This window comes from Saccoglossus kowalevskii, chromosome 18 (assembly GCF_978046115.1).
Source record: "Saccoglossus kowalevskii chromosome 18, keSacKowa6.1, whole genome shotgun sequence".
NCBI lineage: Eukaryota > Metazoa > Hemichordata > Enteropneusta > Harrimaniidae > Saccoglossus > Saccoglossus kowalevskii.
In genome coordinates, this window is record NC_140658.1 from 8,971,148 (window position 1) to 8,995,246 (window position 24,099).

General features: G+C 38.9%; 1 protein-coding gene across 3 annotated transcripts; it reads left to right on the forward strand.

Moving 5' to 3' along the window:
* Positions 1-507: 507 nt before the first annotated feature.
* LOC102801887 (uncharacterized) lies at positions 508-16,780 on the forward strand. 3 transcript variants are annotated; one of them, XM_078006870.2, is made up of 8 exons: positions 508-662; positions 8,090-8,233; positions 8,374-8,556; positions 13,455-13,790; positions 14,442-14,762; positions 15,080-15,286; positions 15,919-16,044; positions 16,235-16,780. In XM_078006870.2, exons 1-8 carry the CDS (start codon positions 590-592, stop codon positions 16,288-16,290), a joined length of 1,446 nt encoding a protein of 481 aa, XP_077862996.2. In that variant the 5' UTR covers positions 508-589; the 3' UTR covers positions 16,291-16,780. The 3 variants fall into 3 exon arrangements, with proteins under 3 accessions (XP_077862996.2, XP_085349548.1, XP_085349549.1); XM_085493422.1 differs by lacking the exon at positions 15,919-16,044; XM_085493423.1 differs by lacking the exon at positions 8,374-8,556.
* Positions 16,781-24,099: the final 7,319 nt, after the last annotated feature.

A 24,099-nucleotide genomic window follows, 5' to 3' on the forward strand; every position in this document is an offset into this window, starting at 1 on the left:
CCGCGGGAAATTACCACATCTCTTCCGCATTATAGTCCACTTTCCCGGAAGTCGACGATAACGTAATGAGCATTCTCTTTACAGTATATGGTTATCTGTGGGGAACAATAGTCATCCATTCCCTTACATGTGTTTTCTTATATGGCTATCCTTGTCAGAGGAAACTTATCTGTATGGTAATGAACATTTCCTTATATGGCTATTTTTTGTAGACAAACATGACTTGTATGAGAATTCCGGGATGAGAATATTCCTTAGGACTGCACCTATTTGTGCATATTTTCGTATGAGCGGCGCCCTCTAGTGATGAAGAGCTTTGTGACTTCAAAATGACGTAATTGGACTACGTAATTGAACCGTGATTGGGCGTAAGCAATGCCATCATTTGTCACATAAAGAAAATGGAAAAATAAAAAAATATGTAAACACGTTATTTTACTGACAAACCATAGATCAAAACAATGCCACCCATCCGAATGAAAATAACCACCAATCCTACGACTGTACTCAAATACTGAACGCATCCGAGTCCAAATGCGCATGTCTCCTTTTCCACGAAAAGTTGTCCTCTCGTCTATATGTGAGCATAATGTCTCGAGTTTTGAGTTTCGTTTTTAACCTGCTAACAATAATGTTACTGTTTACTGGGTCTAACTGCGAAGGTAAGTATTAGTGTGTGTCTTCGAAACAAACCATGCGCTCGATTGTTATGATATTTTCATCTAAACAAATCGTGTTCGAAAACTGCGTTAGAGATTTATTGTTGTGCCCCGAGGGTTACTCGGGTAATTTTCACTTTCTCGCATTATGTTGTAAACTGAATGTCACACCATTTTTCGTTAAAAATAGGATGCGTTCTTAAGATATCACCTTTAAGGAAATGTTCCTGGATGACAATTCCAGATAAATTTAAAATCATCCGCGTCATTCTCTAGAAGCGACCTATTTATCAAATTTTATATTTATAATTAAAACATCAACTGTTTTTTTTTCTCAGTGAAAGAATAATCAGAAATGTCTAAACAATTTTTGGACTTTATCAACTAAAACTTATCAGAACGTTGAACATTAATTATTCTAATCGCTAGTAATCGTCATTTCCGTGGATTTTTTGTTTGCGAAATATAGATCGGCTACCTGTTTTTATTGTTTGTTTTTTGAAAAAGTCAAAGATGACCTGGTTTAATGGTATCCAATTATCAATACAGATACATTTAATATTGTTTGATATCTATACAAATGTATGCCGTGCGACAGTGTTGGACATTGAATGTCGTAAATGCGGGCGCTGACATTTCGCCAAGTAACCATAGTCTGGGACTATGTGGATTTTGCGAGGGAGTCTAAGATGAGCATGTTTATAATGGTTTCCAACTACCGATAAGCTCGACCAGTGGATTGGCTTTCCCGTCTAGTATGTGACATTCCAGAGCTGACAGTAAAAAAGGACAATGTGCTTCTATACTGTGTGAATCAACATTACGAGTGCACACCATGTAAGACCTATTATTGTGTTCGGTTGTAAGTGTAACAATGGAACGTCGTTGCTAGGGGCACATTTTCTGTATAATAGCAGCATCGACAAGTCGTACTGGTGTATTCAATTTGTTATTTAGCTATTCATACAAATTACCATCAAAAGTGAGTGCATCTCGTTTCCGAGAAAAGTTGTCCTTACGCTTGCTACTGTGTTGCAGACAACAATGTCCGCGGTTTCTTATTTTAGCACGGCAACAATAAGCAGTTGTTTAAATGCGCACATTTATCTGTTTAGCTTTCATTGCTACATAGTACTATATTTGATGACAACAATTCTCAACAAGAAAGATTACATATATAGAATCTTAAAATAAAGAAATTCGGTAAAAAATTACTTTATTTAATATCCTCTGGACCATACATCAAAACAATACAACCGATCTGAATGAGCTGTTTTTAACCTACTCACATCACAACTCTTCGTCGCGAGGACGCGACATATTGTAATTAATCTCAGTGCGAGATACTATGACTATCATTTTTTTTTTCTTATAACAATAACTTTCACGTTCTATAAAATACTACAAGCAATCACCTTGGAACTCCAATGACTGAACGATTGAGTCGCGGCGTATTGACTCGGCGAACAAGGCGTTTCTACACGTGACACATATTTAAAAAGAATTGTTGTGGTCGCCTGTATTAAAATGAGTTATTGTCCTAACCGTTGCTAGGAATGAATTTAATGTACAATAGAATCAGCCACCAGTCTAACTGTTATTACCAAACGCTTCAGCGTGGTATTAAAGGGGAGCAGAGGTGTGGCTTTTAACACTCTGTACATGAAATCTGAGATCTATGAATGGATTCTGTCGATAAAAATAACTTGTATGTGCTGCGAAATGCCCTAAATATCGGGTATAAAACTGGCTGTGAAGCAGACGACAAACTTCCGCTTTTCCTGGTGTCATTTCGCCTCTAGAGGGCCAGTCAAATGACGTCATCAGTGAACACTGATAATTGAACCCATTCATGCTAGTACGCCAATCCCATAGAAATGATACTATGAAAGACCTTCTTAACTGACTACTTAAAAGTTGAAACATGGCGAGGTGTTGTGTTATGAATGCCGTAACGATTCATGTTATGTTTCTCGAAATCCCAAATAAAAAAATCAAGTTGTTGGTTGCGAGAAATCGGCGGAAGAACTAACCTGAAAGTGAAGACAGTACAGCGTTCTGGCTATAGTAAACAGTGAGTGAATAAATATTGTACGAGTTAAAACTAAATGAAAAATATGCTAATATCACTTGAACCACAGTACTCATTTTGTCCAACTTCCCACTTTTTAAACGATCGCTTAATTTCCGACCGGAAAACTACCGCATTTTTATCGTAATTTTTCTCTCACCGACTCATTGAAAACACCGACCGGTCGCCCAAACACTGGTCATTGGCAGAGTAGTGATCGAAATAGTGGTTTTGAGTGATACAGTTTGGGGATGCAACGGGTACTAACTATTATTAAATTCCGAACTACTCTTCAAATCTATACCACATTGTATCATTCGCGGAGGAAACTTCACCTGTGTCCAATATTAAATACAACATTGTAAACAAATTTGCGTAATTGGAAAAGCAGCGCAAGTTTGCGTACAGCACCGTCAAAACTAATAACAATTTTAGAAGATCGACGCGCGGAGCATGAAAGAAAAAGATTGCTAAGGCAACGCGCCTGTTCAGTGCGTGACTTGGGATCAAACTTCGGTCAACACACACTTGATGTCAGCATCGCCGCGCAGTAAGTTACGCAATGAAAGTCAATTGCATCCTAAAATGATGTCGTTGATCACTCAGTCTTTTGCAAAATATTATAACTAGTTTCCAAGCTTTTGATGCAGCCAGATTTATTTAACTTTGTGGAAATATAATCTTTTTAATTTCTCAGTCCTTTCTGGGCGACCTGCGGCTGTTTGATTTCCCACTCGCTCCTAAGCTAGCGATTGGTGAGAATGGTTATTAATATATTACCCAATGCACTTGTAAATCGGACAGTCATACCGCAATTGTGTTGAAACATTTTGGGGCAGTAAGTAACGTCAGAATATTGTTTAAAATAAAATATTCCATCCCAATCAAATCTAGGTCAAAGGGTCAAAGTGTGTGCATATAATTATAGATAGTTAAAAACTAAATATATTTGAATGTTTGACGGCTATTCAACGTTTGTGCAAACAAGAATAAAAAAAGGTAGTGTATACAATAGCGATATGACTGAGATATCATGGCATTTGTTTACAATATTGTACCGGCTCTAGTATTTGACACAGATGAAGTGGTTCGCAAACGATACAGAGTGGTATAGATTTTAAGAGCCGTTCAGAATTTATAATAATTAACACTTGTTGTATATCCCCAAAAAATTTGACTACTCCTGTACCGGTGACCAGTGTTTGGGAGAGCGGTCGGTGTTTTCAATATACGAGCGAGAGAAAAAAAACGGTAAAAATGTGGTCGTTTTCCGGTCGGAAAATACAGTGCGGTCGGAAATTAACACTTGGAGTATGCAACAGCCATTTTTAACAGCCTGTCACATGATTTTAGTCTGAATGTCAACATGAAAAGAGGCTAGTCCATTATACGCGGGAGTAATTGGGAGTAGAATATGTGAGGGATAGTATTAACAGAGATGTGTATACTGGAAAGTAATAACTATCATACTTTTGCACTCTGAGCATTCCTGTTTTAGTATATTGGTTTGAAAATGTTGAACTTGCATGATTTGCAATGGTTTTTTTTTTACTGAAACTCCCCTATTGATCGAATTCCGGGTTTGAACGAGAACGACACACCACGTGATTCATTTGAATAAAATGCTGAAGGCAAGCATGCCGTGCTACTGTGGTACTCCACTGACGGGATGACTTACTAGTACTGCATGCTACAACTTCGCTTCTGATGTTGCTTGCTAGCCGTGGATTGAATGAATCTTGATTACCGGTTAAAATGTTGCTCATTTGGCGTTAGTAATCTTTATTTGGAACTGGGTAACGCCGCAACGTCGCCAGCAGAAACCTCCTGGTACTTCGTACTATGATAAAACTCAGTCAACATACACCAAGTTCTGTCAATCGTAGTATTCCATGTGATGTACACCTAATATGCAAAAAATGTTGCTAAACTGGATAAAAATAGCAGACGAACATTTATTTACAAAATAAAAATACTTCGGTTGCCAATGAAAACAAGCCGGTAAAAAACAAGCAATATGTTTTCGGCTGTTACCATGGTAGGACATGAACGTGAAGCTAACGTCGGTTTATAACTAAAACCAGGCACCTTATACGAGGTTCGCAAAATAACGTTCAGTCTTTAAAAGTCACATTATTTTATTGCTAGGACGTATTCAGCCGTTAAATGTATTATTTCCAACCGTTTTGCGATAGTATTTTCTAGATTGGAGGCAGCATTTAGATTTTATTCAAAGTTCAATTGGGATTACGTTGACAGTGTTATCATGATTTATATTTCAGTCAGTTTGATAGTGGTTGCCATGACATATACTGGTAAAGGTTAATGACAAGACCAGATGGCGAGCTGGTCGAAATCAACCAAAAACATCTTATGACTCTGCAGTTTTTAAGATACAATACAGTAGCTGTAATCCTAAACCAATTTTGTTTGCGATTTTAACTAAGGTGGTATCTTTGTGCAATGTTAGTGCGAGACTATTACCCCATCAATATTAGTTAGTGTTGACAATATATAGAAGTGTTTTTTCTAGACAGCTTGACGAGTAATTAATTGATTATGATGTGTAAAACTTTCATGTGATTGGTTGTTTGTTTGAAGGCAAGGCCTTGGAGTCTCTTATACTGATTGTAATTGGTTAAGGAGTGACAAGAAATAAAGAGTGATTTAATGCTGTCTCGGGTGAAAACCAGGGACTTGGAAGAGAATCGTTTGGGAACATGAATGGAGCTCGTGTGCGTTTTTGTCAGCCTAGCATGGAAACGACCGAATCCCGGTTACCTAAGTGAAAGGTTTTTAACCATCAAAAATACCTATCACAGTGTAACAATGTCGGCGCCAGTGATCTCTTACCAGTGCGCAACGTAGCCAGAATAAAAGGCATGATCATTTGGCCACTGCTATTACAAGACTGGTAGGAGGTAATAAATTTGGGGCGAAAGTATTCAAAAAACAGATTTTGGCTGTTGCCATGGTAGCGGTGGGTCAGGATTGTTTTTCCAATTAGTGATGGTACGATCTGCCTATCAAGTTTGCACAAAATCAGCCAAGCCAAAACAAATCACAGAAGAGTTAAAAAGCCATTCCTGGTGAACAGTTACTCTAACTTTGGGGTCAAATTTCTCATTAATGGAAAAGATATAAAAAATTCAAATAGTAACTTTGTACCCACACTCAAACCGAGTACAATGAGCTATGTCTGAGGTGTTGTATCACAGGGAATTGGACAAACTTATGTATTTTAATAAATTATTGAATAATACAATGTTATATAACTTTTCTTTTACCCCCTCTTCTTCCTGTTATCTATTGAAAGTAATCACTATTTTTATTTTGTAAACACATTTCCGTCTGCTATTTTTGTCAGGTTCAAATCGTTCACCAATCGTTCATTTTTGGCATGTTAGATGTACATCACATAGAATACTAGGATTGGGAGAACTTAATGTATGTTGACCACCTGGAAACTGAGTTTTATTAATCTTGAAGGGCTCTCTGAACATCCACCCGCAGCCTGGACCCGCAGTAAAATCAGCCTTTTCACTTTGGCGCGTAGATGTTTTGACTTGACAAGTTGTTTGACAGCTAGCAAAAAGATTGTGCGACGCGCATCGTCGGCGGCGTCTTTTTTATGACGTTTTGAACACTTAGTCAATTTGAGCAGTATTTATTCGGACAATGATTCAAGTTTAGACGTCTGATTATTTTATTTTCACACGTACACGTACACGCAGCACTGTCTTGGAGCATATTAATGGGCAATTGGGTTCCCCGACCTAAATTTCTATCCCGATTTGTTGCACGTTCTTTCTTTAATATGAAATAATCAAATATGGGACATATGTAATAATAACAGAACCCCATACCCTCCCAGTGGCTTCGCTCGTGAAAGTACGGCAGCAGGATACACCGCATCACTCGTGAAAATAACTTCCATACGCAATGAAAGCCACGGGGAGGGTATGGGGTTCTGTCATAATACTTCATTATCACTGAAAACATTTTCCCCCTGAAATAAATTCCAGTGAAAATGCCATTTCCCTCACACTCTATTGAGACACAGCACAGTGAAAATTGGATTCACATGTAATGCTTGAAAACATGTCAGCAAAAATAAATTAAGTGAAATTTTACGTGACTTCATAAGAGTTGGAAATGAACAAATTACACCCGACCCTACCACTCCATACACAATGTAAACTACACCCCAAAACATCCTTTCGCCCATGGGTACTATCGTGTTTCACCAGTGTATTCTATTTGACTTCAGGAGAAATTGAAATAAACAAATTAATTATAATTGCAGCCTCTAGTTGAGCACTGATTAAATCATAAACTACCTCGTCTTTATGTCAACTTTAAGTTATTCATTGCCTACATCAGTGACTTCAAAATATATGTTTCAATCCTAAGAATTTAACTCGCTGTTAATTGCATGGGAGTGCCAGTCTTTCATGAATTTCTATTGTCATGTCAATTTCTTGCGATTACTGGGAACATGAAGCTGTAACTAAATCCTGGTATAAGCACCGGTTAGGCAGGCTTGAACTATGCATGTGAAGCCACCTGAGAGGTATATTCAATCCAATAGATTTCTCATTGTTTGGTAACTATTTGCTGCAAATGCAGCAAAAATCAATATAAAAATATTACCCACACAGCATTCTACAGGTTACTTGTATTTAATTAGACTTTCCATACCGAGTACTCTAATGCTCATGAATAGTTGTCGGATTTCGTAATTCAGTAAGTTTCAACTTTGAACCTGCTAACAATAATGTTATAACCACAGCATCACCACAGCAAAGCACCCCAGTAAGGCATGGTAAAGACGAATTCAAATATCGTGTGATGAACGCGGACTTAGTTTCGAGCACGAGATTCGTAATATTAGAGATGATATGACCAGGCTGTTATTTAGAATATGCTCTGTACTAGAATCTATGAACTTTCCTTGTGATATATAATAGAGTCGTTGGTATTGGCAGGAAAATTAAAGTTTAACCTGAATGGAAGCAAAATCAACGCAGTGTAGATTTCTGGGGCAAACTATCCTGACGATATAATCTTGTACAAATTATGTATTATGCTTGGCCATGATTTACCCCTGACTACGCATTTAATATATAAGACAGGCTTCAGGTTTGGAAAATAATTACGACAGTATTTCCTAGCTGAACGTTTTATCTGCAACAAGAAATTATGCATTGAGTGAAACTCGATTAAATAATATGCATATTTATTACTCGATTCTTATGAACCACGTTCAATGTGAAAGAAACATAGGATTGTGAACGAGGGAGCCATGATGTTATGTTTATGATGGTGTGGCATAATGCCTTCAAGTTATTTTTTGCAGTCGATGTTAGATTGTCTGGTGGTACGTATACTTGGCCGTTTGAAGGAAACGTTGAAATAAGAATAGATAACGGCGACTGGGGACTGGTGTGTGGATTGTATAACTGGGATTGGATGGAAGCAAGAACCGTTTGTAAGCAATTAGGTAAATCCATTTAATATTTCATTCACGTAGTAGGTCCGAGTCATTGCGTTCCAAAAATATGCGGAAATAACATAGCAGTCTGCTACCACTGATTGTCCGAAAAATAACTATTATGTTGTATTTCTTATTACCGAATTAAGGATTCGTTGAGGCTATGTGGCTGTGGCATAGCGCTGATTTTGGCAACTATGGTCCAACGGAAGTGAACGTTTGTAATATCAGCTGTGATTCGTCAGCACAATCACTGGACGACTGTGAAATATTATCAGATTATACTTCCTGCGCATGCTCTGTAACGGACAGAGCTGGTGTGTCTTGTTATTGTAAGTACATCATGACGAATTTCAAAGCGGAAGGATCGTCACCTGCGCACGCGCGGAAATTGGGTCCTAAGCGAGGATAACAACACACGCTAAAAAGCAAAGGCTCATGGGTAGACGCTTGTTTGAAAACAATAACACGCTATGGCCATCTGACGCATGCGCAGGTGACTACTCCTCTGCTTTAAGGAAACAAGGGCACTTGCTATGTCACGATAAATAAAACTTGAATGAATTATTTTTCGCCAATAGCACTCTGAAATCTTAATGGTTGAACGCACCAGCCTCCTAGACCAGCCAACACAGCCATTGGTGGGACACCACACGACTAAGCAGGATATGCTGCAGTGTCATCTGGCACTCGTGGCAGGGGCTGCCTCAGTGCAGCAGAATGCGGTTTTGGCTGTTTTCACTGGGTGCACCACCCAGGCTGGACCTCCCCACCCTCTCTTTTTTGGGGATGGAAGGAGCAGTTTCGGTGCTTTGGGATCCCACTGACCAGTTGGTACAGGTGAGGCCCGCGAGCCAGTTTGGCTTCTGCCAAGGGCAAGCAGTAAGGACCCCAAGCTGAGATAGCATAACGACCAAAGTCGGCACCCACTGGCAAGAAGTAGCCAGGTGGCAAGCGCCCAGGCTCTCCTGGGGGAGGGAAGAGTGGCGACACTCCCCCCAGGAAGAAGGGACCAGGTGGTTCCCCCTCTACCACGGGGGTCGCCAACCCAGCTTGCAGGGGGAAGCAGGTTTGATGATTCTGCTTGTGACAAGGGGATGGGAGTATGTTAGATGGAGGCAGAGTCAAAACTTATCAACTTCTACAGACCTCGCAGGGTCTCACTTCAGCGGAGGAGAGATCATCCTGATGTGGAATCGCCAAACCCACACAGCTGTGCCCCGATTAAATCTGTATGAGCTTCCTGGAAACGCTGAGTACCATATTATTCTCCGTGCTCTGTTTCTACTGGTTGACCTCACTAGATTTGAGTGAGACTTACCCGCACATACCGATACACCCAGTGAGTCAGTGACTCCCTCGATTTGTTCAGTTGGGCCAAGTAGTCAGCATGGGTTGCTCACCTTCAGGTTTGGTATGGTGATGCTACTGCTTCACCGGTACACATCACATTGGTACACATCAACGTGTACCTAGATGGTTGGTTGCTACACAACCCAAACAGTAGGGCTAACACCAGATTTTCTAGTCCAGTTGTGCTTCCTAGTAAATCGAGCAAGTCCCACCCTCAGCCAACACAACAGTTGGTGTTCCTGGGCAGGGGGTTTGACACGGAGGTGGGCTTGGTACGCTCGCCACAGGCCTGTTACCTAAACGACCTAGCCGAACGTCTAGTCAGTGTTCCCTCTGTGTCCCTCCAAAAACTAATGCAGATCATTGAAATGATGTCAGCGGTTCGCAGGGTAGTTTCCCCAGGCTGTGTTACAGCACACTTTTGTTTGGGCTCTCTTACACGAACTGGAGAGGCAAGTAACACTCTCGGACCAAGGGAGGGATGCCTTGCCCTGGTTGTCGTCATTTGCCAACATCAGAAAAGGGGTCCCCTTGGACCCACGAGTCACAGCTATGACTCTGGAAACGGATGCTTCCCTCACATGTTGGAAGAGCGCACCTAATGGATGAACAAGCCCAATGGAAAATATGGCCCCTATGTTAGACTGCAGGACTGCCATATCAACTGGCTCGAATTGACAGAAGTGCGCTTAGCACTACTTCACTTTTAACCCATAGTTCGAGACCACAAAGTTTGAGTCTTGCGTTGCACAGACAACACAGCCGTGGTCTCCTATAGCTACAAGGAGGGGGCCAGATCCCCATCATTGCCAGTCCTAGCAAAGCAACTTCTCCTTTGGTACCTGGAATACAATGTGGAGCTAGACGCACACCACCTTCCAAGGGCGAGAAACAGTCAAGCAGACGCCCTCTCGTGGCGGCTCTGTCTCCAGAACGTGGAGTGGTGGATATTCCAATGGGTAATCTGCAGACTGTTTCGGCGGTGGGACGGTCCAAGGTTAGACCTATTCACCACACCCAGTAACACCAAGTTCCCGATGTACACAACACTCCTGCCGACTCCAGGAGCCTGGGCCAGGGTCACTTTGTCTACCCAGTTGACCCACATGGATATGTACGCCTTTCCTCTCTTCCCGCTATTCACTGGGTACTAGAGAAACTTCGACAGGAGCGCATCTGCACTTTGACAAGGTCTGATTTCCACTACTGTTAGAAATGTTAGTCGAAACACCAGGGGTACTTCCGGGCTTCAGGATCTGCAGTCCCAACCGGATGCCACACTGTCTTTGAGCCCAGCAGTGTACCACCTACATGCATCGAGGCTCTCAGTTGACTCAGAGTGGGCTGCCAACATCCTGGTCAGGGCAAACAGGGATCCCATCAACACAGCCTATACCTCAAAATGACCTGCATACAGCTGACTTTTCGTCCATTGTTTGAACGAAATGGACTTGTCCTTTCAGTGATTGTTGGCTATAGGTCAGCTTTGTCACCTACCATTGGGTTTCTCTGGGGACGAGGCTAGCCGATTGTCCTACCATTAGGAGACTGTTTACTGTTTAATTAGAGGCCTAGACCCCTAACAAGGGAACCAACCAATCAAAACTTATTAGTTGTGTTAGCCGCTCTAAGCAGACTGCCCCAAGCTTCTCTGATCAGCACCACTAAAACTTTTGAGGTGGGAAACAGTCTTCCTACTCACCCTCGCCTCAGGTAGGCGTTGGACTGAACTAGGGGCCCTGTCCTTCTCAGACGGGCGTGTCGCCTTTATGGACAACCAAGTCATGATAAAGACACGAATTGGGTTTCTCACCAGGAAGTGGATCGCGTCCTGGGATTTGCTTCCTGGCGAGAAATTTGATTCATGTCTTTATCACGACATAAAGACTGATCGTCATTCCAGTAATGACTGACAAGAAGGCAGCACCTGAATTTCTCTTGTGGATAGTGAGATGCAACTGCTCCACAGACTGCCGCAGTCTCAGATGTACCAGAAGAAAGCACAACCTTGAATCTTCTGCAGTTTGTGGTCAATGTCGAAGTTCTGAATGCACAAATGTAGTACCTGATGAAGACAGCGATGACGATTAGGAATTACATTAATCAAACAATAAACTTTTGGACAGAATTATAACTATTTAATATAGTTTTTTAAATCAAAAATATAGTTTATAGAGTAGAGTTGAAAATTTACGTTTAAATGGTCTATTATGTATATAGTATAGCAGACTTGTAGATCCAACCAAGGTGTTTCATTCCTCTAGTTTTCTTTCAAATGTGACGGCCATGTTGGATTTATGCAGATGAGGCATCCGTCTACCCAGAAAACCATTTATTTACATCTTTTCTGTACTGTACGATTTTGTTTAAAATTGTATTCTAGCATCTTAAACTTATTACTTATGCCAACCACACCTCTTATTCGGGATTTTCACTATGGTAAAAGATAATGACTTGCCCAGTTTATATTATATACCTAATCGTCATAAACCCATACTTTTATTAGGTTGACAACAAAGTCCTCAACCAAAGATCTTTCCAGAATCTTAACCTTTGTACTTTTGTCAGCAAAGATAGACTTCAAAATAGCAGGCATCCATTTTGTGACAGAATACGACAAATCAACGAGGCAGATGACCTTTGGTCTTTTTAGAAGGTTCCTTGACCGCTCAGATTGATTATATAGTGGTTGTTCGCATTAATGCAGAATATACTCACTCTTTTTTATTTGAAAAACACCTGATTTCACTATATCACTACTTGACCTAAACCTAAAGCTCTATATATCATTATTTTGTACATCAATTGCGAGATTGGTCGTTTCATTTCGTGTAGCAAATTAATTTCTGTAGCACTATACACATTGCTCAATAATAAGTGTGTAAATGTACCTTGTCCTTCGTATAATGTTATTGTTATATTATGCATTGTACAAATCCTCATGCAACAATTTCGACTTCTGGAAGGATATGTCACTGCTTCTTATTTCAAAGAGTTGCTTTTTCCCTTCCTGTCTTGTTATATATGTTTAATATGTTTTAGTAACTACGAGTTAAATTAACTATAAATAGTTCCATGTCATTACCATTAAAATAAACAGCAATTTTAACGGTGTTCCAATAAGAATTCATTGGTCAAATTTTCACAGAATGTTCTTTAGAGAAAAATCTATATAAAAAACGAAAAAAACTATTTTTGATTGAAATTCACAAATAAACTGCATCTCTACCTTAACTGATATTATTCTGATTAAAGTAGATCAGGCGTGTCGATAATCAAATTAGTATCCATGCATACATTATGGCCCGGACACCTGGTAATAGGAATAAAACTTTCTAAACTATTGTTCAATGTGTTGGGTGGTTTGTATTCAACACTTTTTCTCCAAAAGTACGACTCTATTTGGTAGTTTTACGGCCCATGCTTTGAACTACAAAATATATGTGTTCATTAATGGGCCATAATTCGTCCATCTCGCCCAGCCTCGCCGGGGGGGGGGGGTCATTCCAGTACTCACTGCATCTTATCGGCCAGGCAGAAAAGAAACTTGTATTTTATAGACGAGCTTACTTCCACCTCTTCACAAAATTGAGAGCCATAGCTCTTGGTATGACTATACAATAAACAATAGTTAAATCGATTAGGGATTATTGTGAAGATAGTATTTGTTTTAGAAAATATTTTCCAGAAACGTAAAAGCAAAATCACTTTGCAAATGGCTGCAATATCATACCAATGCACAAAAACTTACATCAGTACGTTGTAATACTTTTTCGTCAATCGTAGCGTTTTAAATTAAGTACAATTTGAGTATAATTATAATAACTTGCAGATTGCTCAGAAATAACGATTTTTTTCATGTTGTTATTTTAAACAGTTCCTGGATTTCGTGGTCGTTTTAAAGAGGGTCTGGCAGCAGAGAGAATATTTCCTAATTCAAGCAAAGAAGACATACCCACAGATGAGCTCACTATCCCAGAATGCATTGGGACTTGCAGAGAGAATGGTAAGGCTATTGCAGCCCTCTACGGTGGGAATGAATGTTACTGTGGTGATGATGATACAGACTACGATCGATACGGAGAAGCTATTCCAGGTGAACTAATAAATGGCATGGATGTATACGGTACGGAACAGTGTAGTGGTTATACTGAAAGCGATCCTAATTTGCTGCAGGGGTGTGGTGGAAACTATCAGCTGGACATTTATGATAGTAAGTATGCATGGAGTAATGCTACTTCGATGAGCCACTCAAATACAAACTAGTCTATCTCACAGTCGCATTCCGCCTCTATCCCCGCAAAAGAATTAATTGTGAATAAATAGGCCGATTTCGGGTCAAAATAAAGATGAACTCAAAATTCACAGCGTTTCTTGCCTTAAAACAGTACTTCCTGAATAGCTGCTGTGTCTATCTATGGAGACAGTGGGGTTTTCATACCTACTGGCCTCTCTCTCTGTTCTTCTGAAACAGGAAGTGTTTGAGGGCGCTCGTTCATTTAGTTGGTTTACCAAGCAATTCCATTTATGATGTGATATGTTGTTGTTTTTGGTTTATGTCGATTGATTTTTGCTGGTTCAATTATCTTCCATTCTGCTATTTTCAATACTTGTTTGAAATTCCACCATTTGAGTTAGCAAATATGCATTACTTGTCCCACAACACTTTTTGACATTTTGTTTAAACAATAGCGAGTATGATGTACGATTTGACAAAAGGCAGTCACATAAATGAAACCATGGGTCTCATATCGAACAGACACATCGTGACGACTATGGCCCTTTAAGTGTGTATAATGGATGAACAAAATGGTGGATTCGACGGCGTATTCAGACTAACGTTCCACAAATTATATATTCGCAGCAAAAGTAGGTGAATGCGGTGGTAATCTGACAGATCGTTGTGGCTATATTTACTCACCAAACTTTCCTGGATATAACGAAGGATATTGTATTTGGATAATAACAACCAAAGAAGACCATATCATTGAACTCGACATCCCCTATATAGTGTATAGTTTTTCGGGCGGCCTGGATGTGACAGATGGTGACAACAGTGCAGCCCCGTTAATATATAGTGGAACTAACGTGGGAGACGAAGATAAAGTGAATAGTTCATCTAACAAACTTTGGATAGAATCAAACGAAAATATAGAGGACTCTGGAGTCTTTATGACGTATATATGTATGTGTCTCAGTATTTTCCATCTTTCAAGGATAGTGAGAACGTAAAACTACTCGTTTAAATTTGTAAACAAATATACAAATAAATTTTACCTAAGCACTCTCAAAATAAATTAGACTTGAAAGTGTGGGCAATATATCCTATTTGTTTAGTTTGTCCCTGTGTGATGTTTCACTTAATATTTGCAATTCTGGAAAGCAACTATCAGTTTCATGTTCTCAATTTCCCGGAATGTACCCAGCGTATCACTAGATAGATTTGTATTCGATTGGTTGAAACCAGTGATGACATTCGTGATGTCAATTTTTTCTCAATAGCCATTCCAGTGTCAGATGTCGCAGTGTGCACCAAACCAAATTCAATGCCAAATCGTGTAATGCGGTCTTCGACATCATGCACAGAAAACTACTATCCTGGTGACTACATAACGTTTACCTGTGCCCAAGGCTATGAGTTGACCGGGGAGAGTGTTATTACCTGTCTAAGTGATGGTCATTGGAGTTGTGAGTTCCCTGTGTGTGAAGGTGAGTACAAGTCAGATGATGTCATTTCCCCCATACGGAGTGTTGATTTCATTCCACATTCGTTAACCCTTATATGGTCAAGTCGATGTAAAAGTACATATAAGGATTAATGTGATTTGGAAAATAGTATCCATTCCTACAGTGGTTCGCTACATGTTTATTTGCATGGAGCCACATTATGGCCGGACACCTGGTAGTAATAAAACTTTCTAAACTATTGTTCAATGTGTTGGGTGGTTTCCATTGATAATTGAATGTTGTTTGCCGTTGTGTTTGTTGAGTAACTGCTTCAACTAGGTCATGGAATGATATTAGCTGAACAAGTTTACATGGTAACTTTGGACTCGTTACTGTAATGTCATAAAGTTTGAAGACATTATCATAATTGCTTATGCTATTTAATACATCCAAATGCTGTTGACTCAATTGAGCATACAGAGATGGCATAATAATAAACGGTATTCAAAGAAATATCCAATTATACATCAGTGGCAACTTGAAAGATATTGAGTAAGTACAACTGGAGTCGTTTCCTATCATACCTCAGTGGTTTCAGAGGGATGTCAGAAACTTTTTGGAGTTTTTTTTATTGATACGCATTGCTAGATCATGTATATATTCTTCTTCTTCAGATACCAATAATCCAGAGTTGTATTATTGTGCTCAAAATTACCAATTAGATACCACATTTGAAACTACTGAACCGATTTTGTCGACTACTGAATCGTGCGTACTAAGTACAACTAGTTGTGCACAGGGTATGTGAGATGCGAAGCTATTTACAATATTGATTCCGATTCTGACTCTAGCACCAGCTAATACCTAACAGTCTGACCAATCAGAAAACAGCCTATTTGTTAACTGTCTTTTTGTTCGACCTATCATAACCTGCCTTGCATATATGCTTCGACTGATAACGCTTAGTGTATATCAATAATCTTATTCTAGGTGTCACTGTAGCCGCTGTTGTCAGCGTTACATTGTACAGAGTGTTGATGGAATAATGGAAAGAATATGAAGTGTGATTTTGGGTAAACATTATATACATTGTAAGCAGAACTATATATTTAGAGTTTCAAGATATGGATTTGATGTTGTAGTCCAGTACATATATCATGTACAATATAAGTTACGATATAATTGTTTTTACACATAGTTCAAGTACATTATAATATATTGTTTATGTTGTATACTCTCCATTCGGCTTTCGAATCCAAACATGCGTGATTATGTTCATACCTCCGACCGTAAATACCACGTGTTATCACACAGAATATTTAGTCCTTGTCCTTGTGTCTATATTTGTTATATACCATAATAATAACATTGACTCCAGTATCATTCGAAAAATGTTAAATTCTATAAAAAAAAAGATGTGGTCGATAGCGCGAGAAACACATATAACCATGATAATATTTTAGAATAAAATAACAGTTGTTTTACACTAATGTTGCTTACAATGGAGTTCATAATAAATATTTGTTTGCAATCATATGTTTGTGTATTTTAAATGCAGTAAATTTTGCATGACACGTATGTAGTGTGTATTCTGTGCACAGGTGTTTTATAGCAATGGTTATCGTAACGACCCCATAGCTTCTTTCAATAGTCCATGAAACCTAAATAAATAAGCCTTTTCTGCATGTTGACACCAACATAGTTCGTACAGGTCTCAGATCACTGAGCTGCCCAGGTGATCAGACTCCCCAGATCTGACACTCAGCTGACCAGAACGAACTCTCGGTGGTACACACACTTAGATTAACGAGATCTCAGCTTCATTTACGTCTAAGTCTCATTGGCGCCAGGAAATTTGACAATGTGTTCAACACTCACTACGTTAATCAAAACACCACGAGATACCAAGTAAATGTTGTGCTGTTTATTCGCATTCATTCTCTATACGAAGTACCCTAATGTGTGCATACCTTCATTTTCCTCTCTGTTGTCATTCTGTTTTCTACTGCGTTGTAGAAACTATAATGTTCCGAATTTTATGTTTAGGCCGCTAACAATTATTCGACCTAATAAATATAGAGAATTTATCATTGTTTCATAAATGTTACATGCTTTTTAAAATTGGGTTTGTCACATTAATGTTTGTTTTGTTTTTATTTTACGCGAAATAAAAAATATATAACAATGTCCGAAAATAACTACACGTGGCGCAGTTTATGGAACCTTGGCCAGCGGAAGTGCTTCTACAGTGACTAATATTACCAACATTTCAAGACACAATGTAAAGACAGGTATTGTAGTCAATTTGTGTTGGAATAGATTTTCCCATCCAAAACGGGGACGAATTAACTGTACAATAGCAACACCCTAAGTTATACTATTTAACATTTACCCTGCCAAATAATAATAGTTCTATTGCATGGGGTCAAACTGTGTAGACAAGTTTATAATATTTCGTGAAGTCATGAACTCAGTTTTATGTACCGAGTCCTTTAGATGTAAACCAGTTGTATAACAAAGTCGACCCAGTGATAATGTAAACGAAAAAAGTTCTATAGCTACTTGTAAGCATGTTCAGGTATTTGAAATAAAAAAATAACTTTACGATTACGTCATTGTTACATTTAGCTACAATGTTATAGCATTCAGCCAATCACATGGTTTACCGCTCAAATGTTGTTATTGTTACAATCTGTCACTTTGCTGTTGCTCCACCATCTTGTTATCTCTTGGTGAGTTCGAAATAAATCTATCAAATGATTAACTAATTCTCGTGACTGAGTGATATTCCTGAATCGACCGTAGACGTTCCTAAATAGATTGTGGCTTTCCCCACAATATTTATCTGATTTATCGTGTCAGTTCGGTGTAATAAAGCAGTGTAATAATTGTATATACTATGTTATAACAATCAAGGCAATCCGATTGGTCCGTGCGGGAAAATTTGCCTTTTGATATTATGGCTTGCAGTCGCAAAATAAATCAATATCTCAAGACATTGAAGGTTTTGTGCAATATTTCTTGAATTAATAATTATTTAATGAATATTTTTTAGTTTAAATGCCGATGAGTAAGCATGTGTGATATAAACATGTATATATATGCGAGACCTCACAAAGTAACGAAGTATTACCTTATTCTAACACTGGGACAGTAACGTACATGTCATTGTAGGGGTAAGATTACGTAAGATATGGCTAACTTGTGAGATTGATGAACCATTCGTATTTATAGCTCAGTTTATACTCTAAATCATGTGGGATGCAACATAAATATTTGAGTGAATTATCAGGGGTAAATTCTTCTCCTCTGGGGTTCTCCACACTTTCCAGGGGGGAATCTCGTCTCGTCTCTATATCGCGTCCCCTCGAGGTGCGGGATCGGGAAAGTCACTTATACTTTACAGTCAAATAAGACACACACAACGAAATACGTTTCAGCTCTCGTCTTAGTCGGTCAATCGAGCACTCTATAAGACACAGCGCCTTGGGGAAAAATCCCCAAGACTATCGCAAGGCTGACCCAACACTCTTTTAGACTGCGTCAAGGCTCGCCCCAAGTCTCTCCAGGACTACGTCTGTTCTGCTGTACTCCCCAAGACCAACTAAAACAACTTTATTCATTTTCAAATCTCTAACCAATTACAAAACAGTAAACAGACTCTAGGGCGTAACCTTCAATCATAAAGCCAATCACACTAAGTACTGAATACGTCATATCTTTTGATTAATCGTTCACTACATTAATAACTACGGATACCAACTGTCAGAAACGTAGTCAGAATAGCGACAGTTATCTTGTAATTAGTTCCAAATCACTGAGCCAAGTTCCGTCCAAAACTTCAAATAGGCCTAAACGATGACAGACATAACACAGCAATTCGCTAATAATCAGCTAATTAAGTCGATCAACAGATACGCAAAAACAAATTCATGACACATCCCTTCACCCAAACTGAGATTATGCCTCCCGGCATTGTACGCTCACAAATCAAAGATATCGTCCTCTACTCATCGTCATACAGGTTAAATACAATACTAATAAAAGGATATAAATAAAAAAGAGTAAAACACACTAATTAAGTACAATGATTATAATGTCTAAATACAATGGTTATAAAGTCTCAAATAAAACAAGGGAAAGGCTACCAATCGACTCACTTTTCTCAAACAGTTCGCTGAGGTAACCCTTCGCTGCACTGTCTCCGTTACTAAGGTTACAAACTCTATATCAAAAGATCAAAAAAAACTAAGGCGTGGCGGTGTAACCAAGCGATCAGCCAATCGCTGCAGTCGACAGCATGATCACGTGATTACCAGGGATGCATCTCTCGGTTAAAGCATTGCAAAGCGGTAACTAATAAACAATGAATAAAAAGCTATTAATCAAACTCCTGTCATATACGCTTATAAACTTCAACTGACCTCACAAGTCGTTAATCTAAACACAAGTCATATGGCGTGGAAACGGAATGCAAAGACAAAGCTATCATAACACATTACTCCTCTGGCCAAAAGACGGGAAAAGGCTAAAACGATAGAAACTACTAAGTTACATACAATCCTGTCAATAATGAACAAAAGCTTGCGTTATCAAACAATACGTATATAAGCGCACCACATCTCATCCCAAAAAGACATTAAAAAATGTTACAAAGGTGCTCTCCACTCAAAAAGCATCAGAAGTATTCCGGAAACAACACATAAACAATAACAACTCTTAAAACGTCGATATCTCTGTACATCGACAAATCTCAAAACTCTGAAAAACTCGTGGGGGCATCATTCCTCCTATCATAATCCTTACTCATAAACTCATTAAAACTCTATAAAACTTCACAAAACTCAAAACACTGTGTTGCAAATACTTGTCCACTGAGGCGCGCTTAAATCGTTATAAAGGACCTCGAACGTCACTAAATATCAGTTCAAAAAAAAAAGATCTGGGCGCTTACACACATACAATTCAACATCACAAAAAAACGGTAAGAAAAAACGATAGGAAAAGCAAGCAATACATTACATTACTGAACAATAGGGTTAAAATTGTGGAAAAGAGTTCAACGTCTTGAGTTACACAGTGTCAGTTACAGTGTCCAGCGAGCAGTTCTCTAAGCAATACACAGATAGCTAAAGTTCTAATCAAAGTTTATATAGCGTCTTCTTCTTTCGTCGCATTAGCCCGGGTCGTTCTTTATCGTCTTCTTGTCTTTAATGTCGCTCAAGTCTTAATTATTCAGTCCTATACGATATTCGTCCTTCATAAGGGGTTCAGAAGTCTTCATCTCTTCTGCGTTGTACATCGGTGCCATACTGTTAATGGTGTTAGTCGTCAAGCGCGGTTTCGTCTCTCCCATCGAGCCAGTTAGTTCGGTTTGCAAGAAAGACACACCTTCACCATTTCACTTTTCTTCACAGGATGTCAATGTGCGTAAGACGCAATGCCCAGGGTTCTCACACCACGCATCACGGGGAAATTCTTCTCCTCTGGGGTTCTCCACACTTGCCAGGGGGGAATCTCGTCTCGTCTCTATATCGCGTCCCCTCGAGGTGCGGGATCGGGAAAGTCACTTATACTTTACAGTCAAATAAGACACACACAATGAAATACGTTTCAGCTCTCGTCTTAGTCGGTCAATCGAGCACTCTATAAGACACAGCGCCCTGGGGAAAAATCCCCAAGACTATCGCAAGGCTGACCCAAGACTCTTTTAGACTGCGTCAAGGCTCGCCCCAAGTCTCTCCAGGACTATGTCTGTTCTGCTGTACTCCCCAAGACCAACTAAAACAACTTTATTCATTTTCAAAACTCTAACCAATTACAAAGCAGTAAAAAGACTCTAGGGCGTAACCTTCAATCATAAAGCCAATCACACTAAGTACTGAATACGTCATATCTTTTGATTAATCGTTCACTACATTAATAACTACGGATACCAATTGTCAGAAACGTAGTCAGAATAGCGACGGTTATCTCGTAATTAGTTCCAAATCACTGAGCCAAGTTCCATCCAAAACTTCAAATAGGCCTAAACGACGACAGACATAACACAGCAATTCGCTAATAATCAGCTAATTAAGTCGATCAACAGATACGCAAAAACAAATTCATGACAGAATTGCCTAGGACACAATTTGCACCTCCTTGTTGTGTTTGGGTGTTTACATGTTGCTTCAACGGCAGGTTCAACACAGATAATGAACATTCTCTTTATAATGTATGGATATCTGTAGAGAACAATGGTCATTCATTCTCTTACATGTGTTGTAATGAGCTTTTTTCTGATAATTTTCTAATATCTATCTTGAGAAAAGAGCAATGACCTGTACGGTAATGGACATTTCCTTATATGGCTATCCTTGACAGAGAACACTGCCCTGTATGGTAATGAACGTTTCCTTATATGTCTATATTTTGTAGACAAACATGACCTGTATGAGGATATTTCTTTGAACTGTACCTATAGCGCAAGCAGTATAAGTAGAGTATAAACTATAATAAGTGCAAGCAATGTCTTCCATATTAACAGTTGTGTGATCATGTGTCACAAAACAAAGAGTTGTGTTACTGGACGGCACGTCTGTGTATTGCAAGTTATCCTAGTACATATAGTGAGAGATACTATTTCTATCATTTTCATCACATCTTATTGTTTCTCATAATAACAAATTACTCGAAACGCGAGTCCAAACTCCAATGACTAGACGATCTAGTCGTGGCGCAGTAGGCTGGGAGGAAATTGAGCAAGTGACTTCTACACTGATTATGTCATCACATGACACATGTGCAAACCAATAATGGTGTGGTTGAATGTATTATAATAGTAATGATTAATTGTCCTCATGGTTTCCATGGATGAATTCAATCTAAGTGGAAACAACCACCAATCAGACTGCTGTATTCAAATAGACTCACCATACTGAAGGCACCCAAATGCAGTGGCGGATCCAGCAAAATGTATGGGGGGGGGGGGGGGCAAGCTTCGCTTAACATTACTGTGCGAAAATCGCAGAGAAGCTATGCGTAATCCAGATGATATGAATCGTCATGCGTTTGGTAGGGGCTATGCCCCCCCCTCTGGATCCGCCACTGCCCAAATGCGCATGTCTTCATTTTTCGACGAAAAATTGTCCTTTTGTCTCTGTATGTGAGCATAATGTCTCGGGTTTCAACTTCTATTAGCTTGGTAACAATGTTGTTACTGTTTATGTGGTCTAACTGTGAAGGTAAGCATAATGGATGTCTTCAAATAAGGTCATGAGCTCGATTATGAAGATATTTTCTTCTAAAATAAATGTTGTTATGTAAGATTTCTGGGGGAACATTCTGGATAAATCATCCAAATCAAAATCATTCACGACATTTGACCTCTCAAATAGCCAGGGGTGAAAAAATTAGCATATTTTATAATTAACCAACTAGATCAGAGCGTTAAACAACATAAATAATAATCACCCTAATTGCCAGTGATCGTGAATTTTGTGTATGTTTGGCCATTATTTGCGAACAGAAGTTCGATTACCTGGGTTGTGTGTAAAAGTCATAGAAGATCTGTTTAATGGAAGCCAATGACGTTTATTATTGCTTGCAATTTAAAAAAAAAATGTCCTACGACAGTGTTGGCCATTTTATGTAGCAATTGTTGACATTTTGCCAAGTAAACCGCAGCTATTGTCTGGGACTATGTGGATTTTGTGTAAGAGCCAAATATGGGCATTTCTATAAGGGTTATAGCTAAATAGTATTGTTTGAATATCGAGCAGTAGATTAGATTTATCATCGAGCCTGAAGGATGACTGAAAATTGGACATTGTGCTTCTACACAGACAATGTGAATCAAAACCATGAGTGCACCGTGTACTATTTTTGTGGTCGGTTGTACTGTTATAATAATGGAACGTCCCAGTCGTTGCTAGGGGCGTATTTACTGTACAATGGCAGCATTGACAAGTCGTACTGATGTATTCAGTTTGTTATTTAGCTATTCATACCAATTACCGTCAAAAGCGAGTGCTTCTCGATTCCGAGAAAAGTTGTCCTTACGCTTGCAGACAACAATGTCCGCGGTTTCTTATTTGCACGCCAACATTAACCAGTTGTTTAAATGTACATATATATCTGTTTAACTTTCATTGCTATATAGTACTATATTTGATGACAAAAAAAATCTCAACAAGAAAGATTATATATATAGAATCTTAAAAAAAAAAGGAAAATCTGTAAAAACGTCCCTTTATTGACAGACGATCATACATCAAAACAATACAACCGATCTGAATGGGCTGTTTTTAACCTACTTACATCACAGCTCTTCGTCACTAGAGGATGTGACTTAAAGGAACTGTGCATGGCAAGTTATTCTAGTATAGTGCGAAATACTATTACTTTCATTTTTTATTGTCTCTTACAACAACCAATTTCTCGAAACGTGGTCTAAAATATTACACCATGGTACTCCTATGACTAGACAAAATAATAACCCGGCGGGTACATGAAGGGTGACCCAACACGGACTATGACCTCACGTGGCACATGTAAAAACAAGTATTGTTGTGGTTGCATATACTAGTATAATGCAACATTGTACCGGCCATTGCTAGGGATTCAAGCATAATGTCCCGAGTTTCAACTTTAAATCTGCTGACAATAATGCTACTGTTTACTGGGTCTAACTGCGCAGGTGAGTATAAAATATGTCTTTAAAACGTCATAAGCTCGATTATAAAGATGTTTCGTATCAGAAAAATGCGTTAGATTGTTCCTGTATCTCTATAGTTACTTGGGAAATACTTTAGTTATCCAACCTTATAGTAATGGATTTTCAGTTCCTAGACATATGTTATAAATTTAACACT

Excerpts from the sequence above, each read along its gene's own strand:
- LOC102801887 (XM_078006870.2), top strand. The coding sequence starts at position 590 with ATGTCTCGAGTTTTGAGTTTCGTTTTTAACCTGCTAACAATAATGTTA. Across the intron at positions 663-8,089 it reads TACTGGGTCTAACTGCGAAG|TCGATGTTAGATTGTCTGGT; the intron begins GTAAGTATTAGT and ends TATTTTTTGCAG. Across the intron at positions 13,791-14,441 it reads TCAGCTGGACATTTATGATA|CAAAAGTAGGTGAATGCGGT; the intron begins GTAAGTATGCAT and ends ATATATTCGCAG.